Source organism: Lactuca sativa, chromosome 8 (genome assembly GCF_002870075.4).
Source record: "Lactuca sativa cultivar Salinas chromosome 8, Lsat_Salinas_v11, whole genome shotgun sequence".
NCBI lineage: Eukaryota > Viridiplantae > Streptophyta > Magnoliopsida > Asterales > Asteraceae > Lactuca > Lactuca sativa.
In genome coordinates this window covers 24,529,969-24,549,701 of record NC_056630.2, presented here as the reverse complement: position 1 = coordinate 24,549,701, position 19,733 = coordinate 24,529,969, and the positions used below count along the sequence as shown (strand labels likewise).

Genomic DNA, 19,733 nt, shown 5'->3' with positions numbered 1-19,733 from the left:
AACCAAGTAACAACTCAAAATCTCTAAGTTTATTAATCTTTTTAACTATTTTTTAAGTTTAGATTCTCACAAATTTGTGCATAAACCTTGAACTGATGCAACATTTGCAAACAATACTCCAAATCTCTCGGTCTATTCATCTTTGAATGTTTTATTACAAATTATTCTCATTGTCAAAGTCAATTACTTCTTTAAATACTTATAAAGTTTATATATTTTAAGTTTTGTGACTGATAAACAAAAAGTTTAGGTGGTTTTATGGGCTTGGTTGTTATTTAGATTGTTTCAGTTTAATTGTTTGATTATGTAGTTTTAATTTATATTAGTTGTAGGAGAATTAAAAAAATAGTTACTTTACTTACAAAGTTCTTAAACTTCTGGAAGAATACAATTAAAAGTATTTTTATCTCTTTTAGTATTTTGTACATTGATTTTAGTAATTTGAGTCAGTGAAACGACTTTAGAGTCATACTGGGGGTGGGAAGATTTATATATGTCTTCTTTTGGTTCGTTACATAAGGTGTATAATTGATGGATGCTTTCTTGATACAAGGGAGACAGAAAGAGAAGATTCTATCTATTGTTATAACTACGTTAAGGGTCTTAAGGGATTATAGAAATGTGATGGTCTTTTGTACTAAAAAGTATAAAAAGACACTCTTGTTGATCAAGGGCAGATCTAGAGGGGATCCATGGTGGCATCGGCAACCCCTAATTTTTCCGGCCGTAATAGAAAATTTTCGAAATATTTATTTTTTCTACTACTGTGCAACCCCTACTGTAAAATCTTGCGTCCACCCTTGTTGTTGATACCGTTAAATTGTATTCATTTAATTGGTATTGTGTTAGGAATCAAGAGATTGGAATGTTGAGCTTCAATACCCTATGAATTTGTGATTGGTTTTTTTGCAAGCTTTTTGTTTGTTTTAAGAATATATTTTTTTTTGAACCAGCAAACGATATATATATATATATATATATATATATATATATATATATATATATATATTAATAAAGAGGAACTCCCCCAACAAGATGCTAGGAAAAACATACAATGAAAATTGAAACAGATGTAATGGAAACAAGATGAACTACAACCCAATAAAAGGGTTTAAACACCATTCAGACCATCTAATCGCTTCAGTTTTGCCCCTGTATTTCTCCCAAGAGTACATTGTAGAAATAATAAGATCTTCCACTTTAGATGGATGCATCCTTTTTTTGTTAAACACCCGTTCATTCCGTGATTTCCAAATGTTCCAAACAACTGCATAACAGATGCCTAGCAACCTCCTTCTTTTTTTTGGCCAATTACCCCAATTTGAAGCAAAATCAAGAACACCATGAATTGAGGAAAAGTTTGTCTGTTGGACATTACACCATTTTAAAATCCAGTTCCATATCGTTTAAGCATGCGAGCATTGAACCAGCACATGGTCCGGTGATTCCTCCTCATCACCGCATTGACAACAGGTTGTAGAATTCACATTGACCCCTCTTGTCGCTAGGGCTTCTGTACTTGGAATCCGACCCTGTTTTGCACGCCATATAAAAGTATTTACTTTAATCGGGACCTCTTTCACCCATTCAAATCTTCCAATATTAACGGGAATGCAATTATCCAATTTTTTCCTCAAAGCATTGACCTGATAGTCTCCTGTGGTTGTGAGAGGACATCTCCAATCCACTCCCCCATTCATTGATTGATTTTTAAGCACCATCCCAAGAGTAATTCCGCATTTATCCAAATCCTTTTATGAGCACGCAATATTATTCCAAACCCCGGTCAGAGTTTTTAAAGAAAAGACATGGCCCAGTTTGCCCGCCAGATTATGCATACTTGAAATTGCTTTTGCCCAAGTCGACTCAGGTTCCGATCTGAACCTCCACCACCATTTAATGATCAAAGCAGTATTGAAAGCCTTTATCGATCCAACTCCTAGGCCCCCTGCTGTCTTGTTAGCAATGATTATATTCCAAGATACCCAATGAATCTTAGACTGACCTTCTGAACCACCCCACAAGAACCGACGCCTCAACTTTTCTAATTTGTCAATGATACCTGTAGGTGCAAAAAAAAGAGACATGAAGTATGTAGGAAGGTTCCCGAGGACTAACTTTATGAGTGTTAATCTCCCGCCAAAATATAAAGTCTTCGATTTCCAATGGGTAAGTTTATTTTGAAATCTTTCAATCACCGGTTGCCAATGTTTCTTAAGACGCATGTTGGCACCCACTGGTACCCTGAGATAGTTAAATGGAAGAATTGATGGTTCGCATCCAAGAGGTGATGCCCAACGGGCAACTTCATCCGAATTTTCTCCCACTACAAAGACTCTAGATTTATAGAAATTGACTTTTAGACCCGAAGATGCATGAAAACATCTTAAAACACTTGCGAGATTCTTGATATTGTGCTCGGTCCATTATCCGATGAATAAAGCATCATCGGCATATAGCAAGTGTGAGATGGTTGGGCCTCCATTCGGTAATTGCAACCCTTGAAAAATTCCATGCACGCATGCTTCTTTCATTGCAACATTTAAGCCTTCCATTGCTATGATAAAAAGAAATGGGGACAAAGGATCCCCTTGGCGGACTCCCTTAGAAGTTATGAACTCATTTGTAGGAGTTCCATTGATCAAAACCGATGCTTTTGAGGATGTTAAACAGCCTTTGATCCATCCCCTCCATTTCTTGCCAAAACCCATTTGAATTAGATTGTTATTTAGAAACTCCCAATTTACGGAATCAAAAGTTTTATCAAAATCTGTAACAACGTAATTTTTCAAAACAATTTTTTCATTTCTTAAAAACATGTTTTCATCCAAAACAAGTCATAAAGATCCAATGTATCATATCATAATACAATCATATAAATCCTAAGATCATAAATCCTCCATCAGTGTGTACAGATCACGCCGGCACCTTCACACGGTCCTCGCTAGTACCTAAAACACATAACACAACAACTGTAAGCATAAATGCTTAGTGAGTTCCCCAAAATACTACTTACACACATACACCTTTCCAGGCCATGACCTTCCGGTCCATGTGTCTCAGGGGACTTCCGTCCCAACCCGGTAAACCTTTCGGTCCCGCGTCGACCTTCCGGTCCACATCACAATGCCTTCCGGCCCATAACATAAATGCCTTCCGGCCCATAACATAATGCCTTCCGACCCACATCAAGCATAGCATACATAACACATATAAACGACTAACTTAATCACATACAATGCATACAACTCATAACATACCCGACCTTTCGGTCACACATAGGTACCTTTCCAGGTACAGTATAGTGAGAAGACTCACCTCGCAGGAAGTCTAGAATCTCACATGCTCGCTATCTCCGAATCTTGAAACGAAGACCCAACCCCGCCTAATCATAACGAAATATCATTCTAATTAATATAGGCTTCCAAGACTAGGCTACACCTTTTTCATTTTCTCACAGAGGGGTAAAAGACCATTTCGCCCCTCCTTGACTCAAAGTCCACATGTTGACCAAAACCCTAAAAGTCAACAAAGTCAACAGACCACAGTATGCGGGGCGTACCAGCTTCTGTATGCGGGGCGTACCAGCTTCTGTATGCGGGGCGTACATCGATGAACCACAATCGGGGGTCGCAACCCCTTACGCTGCGCGTACTGGGAGTTACGCCCAGCGTAAATCCCAGATTCAGCCATACCATATTTCTTTGTCTTAAATGGTTAAGACACTCCTTTAACTTCCAGATCTAGCTCTCTTTAGGTCTCCTAACCCATAAAGTCGGAACCTTTAAGCCTTGGCATGGCTGTAAAGGCTCCTACACCCTCTAATACCTTTCTTTTCACCTCCAAAGATCTAGATCTCATGCATGGCTAAATATATACGTCCAAGATCACATTTTTATAAACATACAACTCAAATGGACCAGGAATATGGTAGATCTAAGCCAATGGAGACTACTTGCTCATAAAGTCTCCATCTTTGGGACCAAAACCCTAGAAATTGGTCCATGAAGCATACCATAAGAACTACAAGGCAAGATCTGAACTTTTTACCTCAGGAAGAAGCTCCAACCTTTGTTATCCTCGGATCTACACTTGTCTACTAGCTTCTAGCCTCCACAATGGACTTCTCTTCTCTTTTGCTACCTTGAAATGACACCTTGAGGCTTAGAATACTCACACTCCAGCTAAAAACGAAGGAAAAGCTCTCTTAGGGTTTCTTTCTAAAGGATGGTGGCTGATGGACAAGGCCATCTCATTCCTTTTATAGCCACCAAGCCATATTAGGGTTTTGGTCTGGACCGGTTACGCCCAGCGTAACCTTAGGTACGCCCAGCGTACCCAGGTGACAACGCGTTCAATTTAAGCGCGCGAGTACGTGCAGCGTACTCTTTGTACGCCCAGCATACTCGCCCCAACACAAAAGGGCCAACATGACATATATGAAAAGATGAAGGGCTAAATGGTTATACCTGAATTCCGGGCTGTTACAAAATCTACTTTTAAAAGTAGAATTTTTTTCTTAACCTTTTTCGACCAAGCACATATTTCATTCACTAAAAGTGGACCATCAAGGATATTTCGCCCCGCCTCATATGTTGTTTGTACCTCATCAATGCATTGTCCCATAAAGAGTTTTAGTCTCACCGCTAGAATCTTTGCGATGATCTTGTATATACACCCAATCAAGCTTATCGGGCGGTAATCCTTTAACTGTTGTGGGTCTTTGATTTAGGTAACAGAGATATAAAGGATGAATTACAAAAAGGATCGATTTTTCCGTGTAGTTCAAAGTACTTCACCACCGCCGCGATATCCCCCAGTAGAACTTCCCAATATCATACATACTTATAAAGCTAACATTTTTCCTTGAACCTCATGCATTTGAAACCCCCATAAAAATTTGCAAACACCTCATGCATTTGAAACCTCTTATTTTAATGAATAACACTCAAAAGTCTCTTAATAATGATTAACAATTCAAAGGTTTTATAAATTATATAATATATTTAATAAACAATTAATTGATACTCTACTATAAAAATGTCAATCTTTTTTATTAGACACATAAATACAAATCACATACAAAATTCACAAAGAAAACAAGTTTAAAGTTTTTTGTGTTGGTTTGAGCGTTTTGAACAATTTTTTGAGTCATGTTATTATCTTGAAGTTTTTAATTTGTAAGTTTTATTATATACTAATTTTTTTTGTATTTTCTTGACTTAAGTATTATTTTAAGAATATCATTATATGTTGTGGTTGAAATTTTAATGTAAATTATATTAGATTTATGTTATCGATCATATGGTATGGAAGGTGATATATATATATATATATATATATATATATATATATATATATATATATATATATATATATATATATATATAACTATTATATACATGCTTGTATGTTCATGTTGCTTCAAAACAATAATTTATTAAAAATTATGATTCATATTATCCATGTAAGCCTTTTTTAAAATGCAATTTGTGTATCTTATCACTTTATATTTTAGTATGTTTTTAACATTTTAATTATAATAATAAGTGTTTTTAAAAGTTTCTTTCACTTATTAATAATAACAAGCGGTTTTAAAATTAATAAGCAATAATTATAAATAATAAAATTAAATTACATGGATATGTCATATTATCCATGCAAGTCTCTTTTGAAATGCAAATTGTCTATCTTATCACTTTATTATTTAGTGTATGTTTTACATTTTAATAATAATATTAAATACTTCTTAGAAGTCTTATTTAACTTATTATTAATAATAAGTGGTTTAAAATTAATGAATAACAATTTTAAATGATAATAACATCAAATTATAAATTACATTTAGCTATAAAAAATTGTATTTTAAATGAACATCATTATTGAAATTAAAAAATGATCGCATAAGTAAAAATATAATTAATCAATAATAATAATTGTTAAAATAATACTAAATAGATAATTATATTTAATTCTATTAATAAGGAATGTGGGTTGATGTCAATAAATATTATTGTTCAAAATAATAGAGACTATATATATATATATATATATATATATATATATATATATATATATATATATATATATATATATATATATATATATATATATATATATATATATATATATATATATTATTTCTCTCGGTATAAATAATGGAATTTTATTTCCTTTTAAAAGTTCTTTATTTTTTGTTTTATAAAGAAAAATGATTTTGCTTCTTTCTTTTTTAGTTTTTTTAAAATTCTTCGAACTCTAAAATTTAATTTTCTGATTTCGATTTTATAGTTTATATCTTTAAAAATGGGTTCAAAAAAGGAAGGTGTTTTTCGAAGAGGACCAAAAGGGTGTTCCGTTTCCATTCCCAAAATTGTTAAAAACAAGAATCAAAATCATCTTGTTGCTTTAGATCTTTATTAGCTCAAAGTTAATGGCAATAACATAACCATTTTAAACATATATTTTTCAATATTTTAACAATATATTTTTAATCTTCGCTGCGCAATGCATCAGAATTCGTCTGGTTTCTTTATGAACTTGAATGTTTTAATAATATATGCCGTTCAAAATTGCTCAAATACAATTAGCGAATAGTAAACACATCATTAATAAGCACATAATTTAACAATAATGTACTAGCAATTTTACTACATTTAACAAAGCAAGTTAAACATTCAAGCACTTTTATGTTAAATTATAACAATTTAATATCTTACAGATAATCAATATGATTTTTAAGAAATATCACCTGAACAAAAAAAATTAAATTGTCATACATGACATACACGACAAAAAGTTTGTATATTTCATGAAAATCATACATCGATTATTAAATCAATTTGAAGCAAAAGAATCATGAAATTGACTTAAAATGCTAAAATTGACCATTTAAAACCATGCCAACAATCCACAAAGTTTGTTTAAAAAAAAAAAAAAAAAAAAAAAAAAAAAAAAAAAAAAAAAAAAAAAAAAAAAAACGGTAGCTAAAAGAAATGTCGGCTGAAACCAAATTACATATTTTTCACAAACTCGGTTGACATTTTTGTAATTTTCCTTTTTATAGAGTCTTTATCTCTTTATATAATATTTCACTTAATTTATAAATTACTAAACTTTATTTTATTAAAAAGTTCAAATATATATATTGTGATTTTATTTTTATTTTATTTTTTCGGATTGGACTTGCTATAAATTCAGAACAACTACAGATACAAAAAAAAAATACAAATTGAGCTTTATTTATACGGAAAATTTCCATAAATTTCTAAAATGTTGGCTAAATTTATCTTTTTATCCCAAATTATTATTTTTTTAGGAAAAAATCTTAAAAACCGGCTAACATTTTCAGTTCAATCATTTTTACCTTTCAGCATATAACCTGCTAAGGTGATTATAGGAGTCGCCTCTCTTCGCTGGAGCACCAACAAATCGGCATCGGCTTTTTAGTCAGAAGCCCCATCAGGAAATAGACATCATAGGTGTTTCCCTTTTAGTTGGAAGCCTCATCGGGACCTCCATCCTCCGTCTTCTGTCTTTCCAAATTGGCGGCAATGGTTTACGAAATCGGTAGTTTGGTGTGCAGTGTGTGGTGGTTGTGCAAATTGGCATAAAGATCAACCGATGGTGGTGGTGGTGTTGATCAGAACTCGTATTAAGTTCAGATCGCATGTCAAAAACTGATGGCCGACAATGGTTAGACAAAATGAGCTATGGGGATTGGGGACAAGAGGGTTACTTATTATTGTGAGGGTAACTTTGAGAAAAATAAGCCAGAATAAAATATTTAGCCGTGTTTCTGGGATTTTTGTAAAATAAAATAAGTTGGAATTATTTTGTAAATTGTTTTAAAATATTAAGTTTTTTTACGAAGAAAAAAAAAAGCTTATTTATATTTATTTTTATATATAGGAATTGAAACGACGACGCGTTATCTATCTTTTCTAATATCACCATCATTGGTTTCCTCCTAAAACCAACAGCCTCTCATTGACTTCTCATTTTCTCCTCTCTTCTCGTTACACACACTGAAATGTGGTCGCTGTGTGTATAAAAGTTTGTTGGATTTCCTCTACCTCCGAAATATCTGGTGTGTCTCAGATCTCAACTGTCTCTCTCTCACACACAGTTCCATTTTTTACTGTGTGTGTGGCTTTTGATTCGATCGAAACTAGCTCTCATGAATTAGAAATGCTGAAAATCAAGTGATAGGTTTGATTGTATAATCGAGCTATAAATATAGTTCGGGTTTGCAATCTATACGTATATTGATAGATATACTGAAGATGTTGGATCTTAATGTTGATGTAGTAGTGTCTGTTGATGATTCTGGTTTTATTCGCGATCGGATTGAATTTGAGACTGCGAAGAATGTTTCGGAAGATCGTCAATCGGAGATTCAATATTCCGGTACTTCAGTTTCATCGGACGTTTTGAACGCCGACGACGATCCTCCCGTCACCAATGCTGATGACGAAGGCTCGGTATCGTATACTGCTAGTAATATCGAGAAGCTCCGTTATCATATCGGTATCGTCGATCGAATTGGGAAAGTAAAAGAGGTTTCTAATGGAATATCTGGTGGTTTGATTACGAGGCAGTTTTTTCCGGTTGACAGTGATCTGGAGTTGGAGGACGAGGAGTTAGGTTCTCAGTCAATAACATCGTCGCCGTTGGCGACGTCTTTGCTTGGATCGCACTGGTTGAATCTTAAGGTTCCGGAACCTGCGGTGGCGCCACAAAACCTGCAAGTTCACCCGCCACCGCCGCAGCAGGCAAAGAAAAGCCGGCGAGGACCAAGGTCTCGAAGTTCACAGTATCGTGGTGTGACGTTCTATCGTCGGACTGGTCGATGGGAATCACATATCTGGTATGTATGATGCATTGCACTCTCGTTCTGATATGGTACATCACACATTCACATGAACTTGTAGTATTTAATTACTACATATGCATCATTCATTTACACCGTACAATTGCTTGAAGCTGAAGCACATAAAATTGTTTCCGTATGGAATATACGCTCCGTTCCCAATTATTTCCGTATGGAAATAGAATTTGGATCAATAAGTTCTCTGGGGTTTGCTATAAATCTAAATTGTCAATGTTTTGAATTTCGTCATTGTTGTTGTCCCCTCTTGCAACAATAACTGGTTTTATTTTCTATTTTCTGTGCTCAGGGATTGTGGGAAACAAGTTTATTTAGGCGGATTTGACACTGCCCTGGCTGCAGCTAGGTTAGAGACAGAGTTCCCTTTTACAAATATTATTGTAGTTTGATTTAATTGGATGTGACTCTAACTTAAATGAATCAATGATATTATAATTCAGAGCCTATGATCGAGCTGCCATCAAGTTCAGGGGAATTGATGCGGATATCAACTTTCATATAAACGAATATGAGGAAGATATGGCACAGGTGGTGAGAATATGTTTATATACTTTTTGTCTCATTAAGATTAGACCCAAGTTTTTAGTTTCTTAAGGTTAACGTCTCCAAATGAATGCAACACAACAGGTAAAGAATTTGTCAAAAGAAGAATTTATTCATATACTCCGTAGACAGAGCACAGGATTCTCACGAGGAAGTTCAAAATACCGAGGAGTAACCCTCCATAAATGTGGGAGATGGGAGGCTCGCATGGGTCAGCTTCTTGGAAAAAAGTAAGTCACACCATTAGATATAAAAAGAGAAATCCATACATACTTGATGACTTGATGTAGGTGTAGTATACTTTTTGGATTAAGTTGTTAAAATACAACGTCATAGTGAGTAAATGAAAGCAATTAGGACACCTTTTTGTTTATCTACAAGATTACAATCCTTGGTTTGCAGGTATGTTTACCTTGGATTATTCGACAACGAAGTAGAAGCTGCAAGGTTGTTGTAATTTTATAATTGACAATTAACATGTTAACCCACCCATATGAACGAAGGCATCATTCAACAACATTTGCAATTTATGTTGTCTGAATTCAGGGCTTATGACAAAGCTGCCATTAAATGTAACGGCAAGGAAGCTGTCACCAACTTTGAGCCACGCATCTATGGAGCGGATATAAGCTTGGAAGCCATGGATGAAGAAGGTATTGCTTATTGCTTGCTTATTAAGTATAACTTATTAACTATTCCATTCTCTTCATAAAAACATAAAACGATAACTTGGAAAATTAAAATTCCATTGTATTGCAGCTAGTGGTCACAATCTTGATCTCAACCTCGGGATTTCTCCCACTAAAGATAGTCCAAGGGCAAATTTACAGGCACAGACACAAGCTCAAGCTCCGTTATTATGGCCTAGTAACATGTATTATGGTTTTACACCAAACAATGAGGTAATTAATTATTTTATGGGTTGTTCTTGTTCCCTAAGTAATTTTATCTGATGTCACCCACCAACCGACTAAATTTTTCTACTCAGGAAAAAGCGATAGGAATGGCATCTGCGAATAATATTCAAGGGCTCTCAGCATGGCAAATGCAAATGTTGGGTGGCAATTATGGCATGGGTGTGACATTTCCAATTCCGGTTTCTTCTTCTATTGCAGCATCATCAGGATTCTCTTCTACTACTACTACTGTTTTCTCGAATGGGGGTAGTATCCAACAGCCAACTAACATGGCCAGGGGCACTTCTTCTTCGATATACTTTCAGTAACCAGATTGGTTGATAAAAGCAAGCCATGTTGACTGCTTTGCTTGACTGACCGCTATTCATGTGGCAAAACATCTAATGTCACAGAATTCATTTCTGCTTCTGCTTCTGCTTCTGCTTCTGCTTCTGCTTGTGTGTATAAAAAAGCATACTCGAGCTTTTTTGTAATGATGCATATTGTGTTAGTGGTATATGAACATGTACGTATATACACCATATTTCAATGATGTTCAAAATAAGTAGGGCCAACATCCATTTTCTCTGGGCATTCAGAAACAGATACTTTTGCCAACAATATTAACCTAATTTTTCATGTGAGATTTTAACCTAAAATAAAACTGCAATCATGATGAGGAAGAAAGCATTGGTGAAACAAAGTTAGTTGTAGTAATATTCATGAAATCTATCCACAAGCAAGCTAAAGCTATTGACAACTCTTGTAAAAACACTGAACTGAGAGTTAAACCTGTCTGTCTGTGCTCATTTTCATTTGATAAAACTAAAAGAAGTTTTGTCTGAGAAGGTGAAAGATTCTTTACATTCCAAATACCCGGGTGTGGGTGCGGGTGTTGTATACATCTCCCGAATTTGGCATTTGGAACATATACTCACCATAATTTGGCAAAAATCTGCTCTCAAACCCCAACCTTTCTACGTCATTTCTAGGATCATGTTGTTGTGGTGGTTGTTGTTGAAGTTGAGCATCTTGAAACTGATACGCATTTCCAAATTTCAGCTGTGAAAGTGAGTATTGTTGTTGTTGGGATTGGGATTGGGATTGGGATTGGCATTGGGTGTTGTTGTATAAAGATGGGTGATGTAGATCAAGATTCATCAGCCCAGAAGTAAGACCACCATAAAAATCATCATGTGAAGGAGGAAACTGAGGAATTATCTGGTGTGGCTGTATGGTATTGGTGGTGGTGGTGGTGGTGGTGGTAGTAGGTGCAGATTGTTGCTGTTGTTGTGTCATGAAATTGAAATGCCAGTCATCAAACGAATAGGAGGAATTTGTCAACGGTTTCCCTCCACCAACCATCATCATATCAATAACATCATCACTGCTGCTGCTGTTGCTTAGATTCCCAAATGATGGTGTGCGATAGTGACTGTTTGGCATACCCCTGAAATAATTCCCTGAAAATAAAATAAATAAATAAATAAATAAGTAAATATACAGAAAGATTCAAAAATAAGATGTCTGTTTGCCTTGATACGATGGAATCAAACGAACAATGTAATGGAACATATCATTATATCCAATTGTCATCTTAGTTTGGTTGTCTTGAAGGAATGGAATGACTGATTATTTGTCATGTATAATTTGAATAATATTGACAAATGAAGAAAATATATAACTATCACCAAATAAATTGAATATAAACATATTTCAAATTGTTGTAACTATATACTATGTCTAATATCTATATGAATTTCAAATGGTACAAAAAAAATTATCACCTTCAAAAATTGTTTACAAAAAAATAATAGATATAATGAAATGTAAAACATAAACATAATAGAAAGATTACTTTTAGTTATTTTGGGGGGAAAAAAACTTTAATTAAAATTTTGAAACTTTATAAAAACAATGATGTTATTGTAGGTTGTATGAAGAAAAGTAAGTTATAATTATAATATATATCATTCCATCAGCTACTAAGAAAGAAACATGAAAGAAAATCAGCCAAAGAGAAGGAATCACATTCCATTCCTTTGTGGCAAACAAAAAGGATTTTTTTTATCATTCTATTCCCCTTTAGATTACACTGCATACCAAACAGTAGCTAGATGCAAGGAAAGAGACAGTTTAGCTTACCTGAGCTAGCAGCAACAGTCTGAGCCTGATCAGTTCTTATGCACGAGAAACCAGGAGGTGGTTTACTGGGCATGGAGAATCCCGGTGGTGTAAACTTCTGTGCCCTAGATCCTATTATTTGAAGAAAAAAAATATATAGGCGTATTTAGTATATAGTAGTATAAAGAAAAGCACAAAACTGTACATACATACATACCAATGTCAATATGTTGGTTTGCAAAAGAGAATCTGGATTGATCACTATGTTGCCTTCCATCTCTTGCTTCAAACAATCCAGCTACTGAATTATCACATCCATCCAAATCAATCGACAAAATATCCGATATTATACTACTCTCCACATCAGCAGAATTTTCATCATTATTCACCTCAACCCTTCTCAAATGCTCCACAATCTCTTCATTTGAAAATGAATTAGACTCTCTGTAAATCCTATCTGACTTGGCCAAACTCTCAAATTTCATCTCATTCTCATTATATCCATCATTCTTATATAATGGGGCCTCTATAGACACTATATTATGATTATCATTATCTTCTTCATCCACATAACTATCTGATTTATCTTCTTCTTCCTCTTCCTCTTCCTCTTCCTCTTCCTCTTCTTCTTCAACAGAATTCACATCCTTATTAGAACTTGTATTACTCGACCCCCTTCCAACAATATCCACAAAAGTTGCCATGTTTTTGGATGATTTGATTGGCTCGGGTGAAACTACTTTTGGGTCAGTGTGGTTATATGATTGGTCAATGACAGGTGGTGGTAACATACTTCCAGATCGCCTATGTGTATAATGGGTCCCACCAACTATTTCTTGTACTCTATTCCTAGTATGAACTGCAGCTACTTCATCTTTACCAAAACTATCCTCTTCAGCACCAATAGTATGCAGGTATAAACATCCAGGATTGTTGCAAGGCTAAACATCAAAAAAAAAAAAAAAAAAATTGTAAGATTGTAAAAATTCATCAATGAAACCGAATTGAAATAATGAAACATATTACATACCATGTTCCTTAACCATGCATGACAATACTTTGCAGTACCAAATGATGCCCTGGAGAATTTGGATTCAAAATGGTCATCAAGAATGTAAAAGAAAGTAATAAAAGGGCAAGAAGGTCATTTCCTTACCTTAAAAGCCTACCATCCCAGACATAACCATGAACAGACTGAATACATGTTACTGCTTCCTCTTCTTTTGAGTATGTAATATATCTAAGAACATATAAGGGAGAAAATCATGATTTTTGGGACTAAAATCAAGCATAAGAGCAACTCAATATGCAAACTTATAGACGTACACACTGCAAGTGTCGTTAGTGAACTGCTGGAGAGTCCCGCCAGCTGTCCGAGAAAGGGAAACTTTTGTGACTTTTCCGTATTGCCCAAAATAATCTTTTCGTTGCAATAACTACACCAGAAAAAGTAGCTTATTAACAATGATTTATACAATTTATTAAGAAAAAGATTGAAAGGTGCTTACATTTTCATCAGCAAGATCAAGAGGGAGTCCAATGATATAAGCCATTTTTCGCTGAATTACTCGAACATTGCTAAGATCTTTCCTTACTTCATTCGGTTTTGGTTTTGCCTTTGTTAGTTTTTGCTTTCGGTTTGAACTATTGGTAGCCACCCTATGTGCAAGAACCAGTTATTACAAGTCTTCATATGATCATATCAAATGTAGCAATGAAAGTTAATAGACTTCAAATGTACAGTACCTTTGAAAATTTGATTCCAACCCTACAATTCTATCTTTATCATAAGGTGTTCTACATGCAGGACAGCGTCCCTCTGTTGCATCTTTCTCTGCCATATCCATTATGTGATGCCAACACCAGACACACACCTGCATTGGTAGTACAGAGGGTTAAAACAAATAATCAAACAAGTCAACACCAAATAAACAAAGTTAAAGAAGCAAAGAAACTGTTTCATGAGTGAAAATCCAAACCTTGTAACCACATTTGCAGGGATTCAATTGTTGATCAGTCCAATCCATCTCTTCTGCACACAAAGGACACCTTTTCTCTTCTTCGCTGTTCATGATTCCTCTGAAAAAACACATCAACATCCAAGAACCAACAAAAAATCAACGTTATTCTCCTTCTGATTAGCCTCGCACACATACATTCACTACGAAACCCTAACTTCCATTATTACGACTTACGACGAAATAAACCCTCTCATTACACACAAAAACCACAAAATCGTAATGCATTTCACGTAGATAACACCGTCTCGCACTTTAAACGCATAAACATACCAAAAGAACAAGAAATCCGGAATTAAAACATCGCGTGTACGCAATACACAGAATTACACATAAATCATGACGAAATGTATCACATTATAATGCAGGTAATTAGGGTTTAGAAACTCGTACAGTTTAAGAAGAAGTAACTGTAAAACTTACAGCGATTGAGTGAGCGAATGATCGAGAAGAAGAATCAGAGCAAAGAAAATGGTAATGGAAATCGCGAGAGAGAGAGAGAGAGAGAGAGAGAGAGAGAGAGAGAGACGAAGACCCAACTGACGAGTACGGCTTAAAGAAATGAAAGCCACAGGATTGAGAGAGGTTTTTGTGAAGATGGGGGTTTAATATATATTTATTTTAATTTTAATTTTATAGTGTATTTTTGTCCTGTAGTGGCTTTTTACTTTTCACATGGATAAATGATTTGGTGGATGATGGACCACCTAATCTTACCATGAGGCTGAGGGTACATTTTTTTTGTCTTCAACATTGTTCCAAAGTTGGTGCCATGCCTTTTTCAGGCTACTAGAACATTTGAGTTGAAGTTTCTCGATTTTATTAAGAATTGTTATATTAATTTTCTAAGGCTTATCCGATTAAACTAACTATTTTTCTATATAGTTTTTAAAAAATAACTTTTATTTTTATATATTTAAAAACTAACTAACAAGTCTAGAATAGGTTACTTTGGACTTTTTTGTGTGCCCATCGCATATAAATGGAGCTCATCATCTCCTGTGAAAGTCATATCCGAAAATTCTAAAAAAATTCAAATTCGAGATTTGAAGTTTATTTAGAAGTAAAAGATAGACTCAATAAAGTGTGTTTGTTTCACGTGTTTTTCTGTTATAATTTTAAGTCGAAAAGTGTTATATTTTTTGTTGTGAATGCGAAGAACATTTCCGAAATACGACGACCAATTTATGAACGTTTCGTACATGAAGGTTTGGCTTTCCTTTTTCCCGTATTTTTTGTGTTAGATTTAACCACCTTGAAAAGTTATTATTTTATATTTGTGTATTATGTTATTTTGGATGTTGATAACACCGGATACTAGTTACCATTTTATAATGTCTAATTGTTTTTTTTTAGCCATATCATATCATGTTTTAAAAATTTTGCACTTTTGTTATCACATTCTTCAACATTAAAAGTTGTGACGCCTCCGTCAATAGTTAGTGAAGTGATATTTATTAAGGTTAGACAACGAAGTCTTGTTGATATGACCGCTTACAAATGATTTGTGATTTTTATTATGTACAAAAGCAATTTTCAAAAATTAGGGAACTCATTATTGCATTTAGAAGTCAATGAACATATAAAGTTAGCATTTTATAATATGCAAATACTCGTGATTACGATGTCTAAATATATATACAAAAGTTTCTCAATTTAATGGAAATAATTCAATAAGCATGTGGGGCGAGTGGAACACTTGACGAGGGAGTTAAAATGGTCGATGGTGTCATGGACTTAAATGAAACTTACATGTAATTGTTTTAAGTTCACATAGACACTGTTAGGTTACACCTTACGCAAGTTCCGAGTATAAGTGGTTATCACAGACTCCTAATCTTCAAGGTTGGCTTTGATTCGTTAAGTTGGGAGTACTTGACCATGTAATGGGCGCAGTCGTCTTTGGTATCAAATGGTGTGCCTAGATTACATTTGTCTCTCCTCTGCTAGAGATTCAGTTTTGGTTAATGGTAGCTCTACTGAGTTTTCTTTCCCTTGAATAACATAATAAGTAGGTGTAACATCTAGTTTCGGAAATGTTTCTAATTTCGAGATAACAAACCATAATTTGATCAGGTAAAAGTCTTGGGCTTCAAGAGAATAAATTTTAGACATTATTAGATGTTGATAATGTTAGTTAAATGACTTAAGCCCTTAAATTGTGCTTTGGATCCAAAATGGGAAAATTGATATTCTAGACTTTTTGTATTCATTAATAAATTAAGTTCGGTATCCTCTAAGTCAAAAGTAATTTGAATGAGTTGTGGGGCTTGTCAATACCTTAGCGTGCATATAAAGATCAACCGAAATTGAGTTTAAAACGAAGAATCTTGTCAGTTTCTGCAAAACCAACTGTTACATCCAGACATACCCATCCTAACCGATTCTCACAAATCCTAATCCACAATTATCAGGATGAATTAATTCACCTGATGAATCGTTTACAGCAATAGATTGACTACATAGCTAGGGGGTTCCTTGGCAGGTGTAAGTCATTAAGGCAATTCAATCCATCATAGTATTTGATGAATATGGTATCATATTTCATCTATGTCTACGGGTTATAGGTCCGTACTAGAAATGTAATTTACAAGATCGTCTAGAATGATCAAGCGTTGTCATTTTACTCTGGTATATGGCCTGTAACATTATGTTTATTTAATATGTAACACCGTAAATTTCAAAACAATTTTTCGCATTTTATAAAAACATAATTCATTTATTATTCATAAAAACATCATTGTTTGAAACTCAAATTCATAGCATATAACAATTCCCAAGATCTCATAACATAAAAATCCTGTGTGTGTACTGATCAGGTCGGCGCCTTCCCGCGATCCTCACTAGTACCTGAAACAAATAACACCAAACACTGTAAGCACAAAGCTTAGTGAGTTCCCCAAAATACCATATATATATATAACACATATTAGCCACTCGAGGCTATAACTCTTTGGGTCCGTGCACCCAACTCTATGAACCCTCAGGCTCTATCTCTATGAACCTTCCGGTTCTAACTCTGTAGCATGCACAACATAAATCACATAGAATAATGCAGTGCAACACATAACACATATATAGCATAAAACACTGTATCACATAACTCTAATTACCTACTCAAGGTAAAGTAAAGTGAGAAGACTCACCTCGCGTATCTCGGTAACCCGTAAATCCCTGAAATCACTAGTGCTCGATCTCCCGAGCTATAGTCCTCCTATAACACAAATACATCTCTAATTAACACTTTCCCAACTAGGGTTGACTAACTCTATCAAGTCAACATCGGTCAACTCTGGTCAACGGTCAACCCAACTCGCCGAGTCTGGCGTGGACTCGCCGAGTCCCTACGGGGACCCGATTCCTCTGAATCCCCTCCCGACTCACCGAGTCACTCACCCAACTCGGTTACTCAACCCCTGGTTCGAAAACACGGAACAACTCGCTCCAACTCGTCGAGTCTGCCAATGGACTCGACGAGTGCATTCCATGCACAACCCTAAACGACCTTCTGAGGTCAGATCTGTTCCACTAACTCATAGATCCAGTCTTTCCAAGCTTATTTATCACGTAAAGTTTATGTTTTGGCGCTCATATCACACCTATTGACTCATAAATGGTGTTTTAACCTCAAACACAATGATCCCAAACCAAAACCTCCATAGACTCATATAAAGCTTGGACAAAGAGGCACTCTGGACCTCCATGGGTCCAGATCCATAACCTAACTCTCTTAAGGGACCATGGGAGCACTAGATCTAGTCACAAAAGAGCTCAATAAGCCCTAAATCAACATGAACATCACCTCAACAGAAAATGGTTCGAAAACAGTACCTCAAACGTGATGTTCTGGACCTCATATCTTCAGGAAGTTAACCCTCTTGCTTCTTCTTGGCTATAGCTTCCTTTCCCTTGCTAGACAACACCACCAAGGTCGACAATGGCTCCTTCTCTCACTCCAAACGCTCAAGCTCACTAGGGTTTCGCTCTGGGGGCTGGTGAGCACAAATGACGGCCATAAGGCCCTTTAAATAGGTCCCAAACCCGAGAAATTAGGGTTTCACTAAACAGCGCGGACTCGCCGAGTCCACCAATGCGACTCGTCGAGTCCGGTCATTAATCCGGGTGAGAAATCGCGTCTCTACTCGGCGAGTCAACGCACCAACTCGCCGAGTCCTTCCACAAAACTCGAAATAAAATGAATAAATATAATACCTGAAATTCCGGATGTTACATAATAAATAAATAAATAAAAAATTGATGAACGAATAGTCGCCCTAAATCGATATTATTTAGTGGATTGTTAGTTTTAGGGAGTTAGAATGTTATAAATTGGATTATTCGTAGGCTAAAGTGTATTTTTGGGATTTATTTCGTGAAGATTTTCAGAAGTCAGGGGTTGTTTGGTAAGATTGGGGCTTAAATAGAAAAGATATTGTCGTGTTGAGGGTTGTTTGGTAATTATTATGATTGTTTATGAAAAGAACTATGGAAGGGAGGGCTAAAGGGTAACTTTTGGAGTTAAATTGAAAACAAATGTCGTGGGGAGGGACTGAACTTGGCAAAATGTACAAAATTTAAATCAACATGGGACTTTAAACCCGTCACCTCCCATCGCCACCCTCTTTCCACCTGCAACCTCGTTGTGGTGCACCACCGCAATAGCCTTACTGTCGGAGATGTAGTGAGAAGTCGGAAGAGACACAAGACCAACGAAGGAAGTTGTGGTCGCCGATACCGGAGTCGCGAACGACCAGAAGGCTCTCGGTAAGATCACCCGCCGCCCACTCTCCCTTTTCTTCGTTCATTTTGTGGGTTGAACGTGGTGTACGTCCCTACTGTCGCTGCCGGCCTGAACCACCGATCCTTTAAGCTACGGTGGCATTTCTGTCGTCTTGTAGGTGGTTGAGCGAGTACATGTTCGAATGTGGGGGTTGTTTTCAAAAGTGGTGGTGTGGAATGTACGCTATCGACCAGAAAACCCACGGCCACCACCATGAGGTGGTGGCTGTTACCCCGTTGCCGTCTTCTGCCACTTCTTTGCTGCCACCAGCCACCGTGGGGATGGTGGTTGTGTATGTGTTTGAGCATATTTCATGAGTTAATACTGTATAAAACTTTTCTTGGTCAGGAAACTGAAGAAAACTCACGACCACCACCTTTTGCCGCAATTCCGCCACTGTTAGCTACCATCTCGGGTGGCTGTGAGCTCTCGGATGCGTTTGGATTGATGTTTGGAGTGCTTTTGGTGTTGCTTTGGCTCAA

The 19,733-nt window shown here is 35.7% G+C and overlaps 3 protein-coding genes across 5 annotated transcripts; 1 reads left to right on the top strand and 2 right to left on the bottom strand.

Moving 5' to 3' along the window:
- Positions 1–1,091: 1,091 nt before the first annotated feature.
- Positions 1,092–1,700, bottom strand: LOC111888955 (uncharacterized). The gene is made up of 2 exons (XM_023885086.1): positions 1,428–1,700; positions 1,092–1,364 (listed from the first exon to the last, which is right to left on the bottom strand). Exons 1-2 carry the CDS (start codon positions 1,698–1,700, stop codon positions 1,092–1,094), a joined length of 546 nt encoding a protein of 181 aa, XP_023740854.1.
- A 6,261-nt stretch (positions 1,701–7,961) lies between these two features.
- LOC111888974 (AP2-like ethylene-responsive transcription factor TOE3) lies at positions 7,962–10,910 on the top strand. 3 transcript variants are annotated; one of them, XM_052766453.1, is made up of 8 exons: positions 7,962–8,869; positions 9,180–9,236; positions 9,331–9,421; positions 9,518–9,663; positions 9,836–9,880; positions 9,980–10,086; positions 10,193–10,335; positions 10,422–10,910. In XM_052766453.1, the coding sequence occupies exons 1-8, from the start codon at positions 8,286–8,288 to the stop codon at positions 10,656–10,658; spliced, it is 1,410 nt and encodes a 469-aa protein (XP_052622413.1). In that variant the 5' UTR covers positions 7,962–8,285; the 3' UTR covers positions 10,659–10,910. The 3 variants fall into 3 exon arrangements, with proteins under 3 accessions (XP_052622413.1, XP_052622415.1, XP_052622414.1); XM_052766454.1 differs by having other exon boundaries at positions 7,963–8,869; positions 9,331–9,418; XM_052766455.1 differs by lacking the exon at positions 9,836–9,880.
- A 109-nt stretch (positions 10,911–11,019) lies between these two features.
- On the bottom strand, positions 11,020–15,056 carry LOC111888973 (general negative regulator of transcription subunit 4). The gene is made up of 10 exons (XM_023885105.3): positions 14,895–15,056; positions 14,433–14,532; positions 14,200–14,327; positions 13,962–14,112; positions 13,780–13,889; positions 13,610–13,693; positions 13,484–13,532; positions 12,671–13,394; positions 12,475–12,585; positions 11,020–11,792 (listed from the first exon to the last, which is right to left on the bottom strand). The coding sequence occupies exons 2-10, from the start codon at positions 14,523–14,525 to the stop codon at positions 11,191–11,193; spliced, it is 2,052 nt and encodes a 683-aa protein (XP_023740873.1). The 5' UTR covers positions 14,526–14,532; positions 14,895–15,056; the 3' UTR covers positions 11,020–11,190.
- Positions 15,057–19,733: the final 4,677 nt, after the last annotated feature.

Coding starts and splice junctions, on each gene's coding strand:
- LOC111888955 (XM_023885086.1), bottom strand. CDS start 1,700: ATGAATGGGGGAGTGGATTGGAGATGTCCTCTCACAACCACAGGAGAC. Junction 1,365..1,427: donor AATCACCGGACCATGTGCTG/GTTCAATGCTCG, acceptor AATGTCCAACAG/ACAAACTTTTCCTCAATTCA.
- LOC111888974 (XM_052766453.1), top strand. CDS start 8,286: ATGTTGGATCTTAATGTTGATGTAGTAGTGTCTGTTGATGATTCTGGT. Junction 9,237..9,330: donor ACTGCCCTGGCTGCAGCTAG/GTTAGAGACAGA, acceptor ATTATAATTCAG/AGCCTATGATCGAGCTGCCA. Junction 10,336..10,421: donor GTTTTACACCAAACAATGAG/GTAATTAATTAT, acceptor TTTTCTACTCAG/GAAAAAGCGATAGGAATGGC.
- LOC111888973 (XM_023885105.3), bottom strand. CDS start 14,525: ATGAACAGCGAAGAAGAGAAAAGGTGTCCTTTGTGTGCAGAAGAGATG. Junction 14,113..14,199: donor TTGGAATCAAATTTTCAAAG/GTACTGTACATT, acceptor TCTTGCACATAG/GGTGGCTACCAATAGTTCAA. Junction 13,395..13,483: donor ATGCATGGTTAAGGAACATG/GTATGTAATATG, acceptor TTTGATGTTTAG/CCTTGCAACAATCCTGGATG.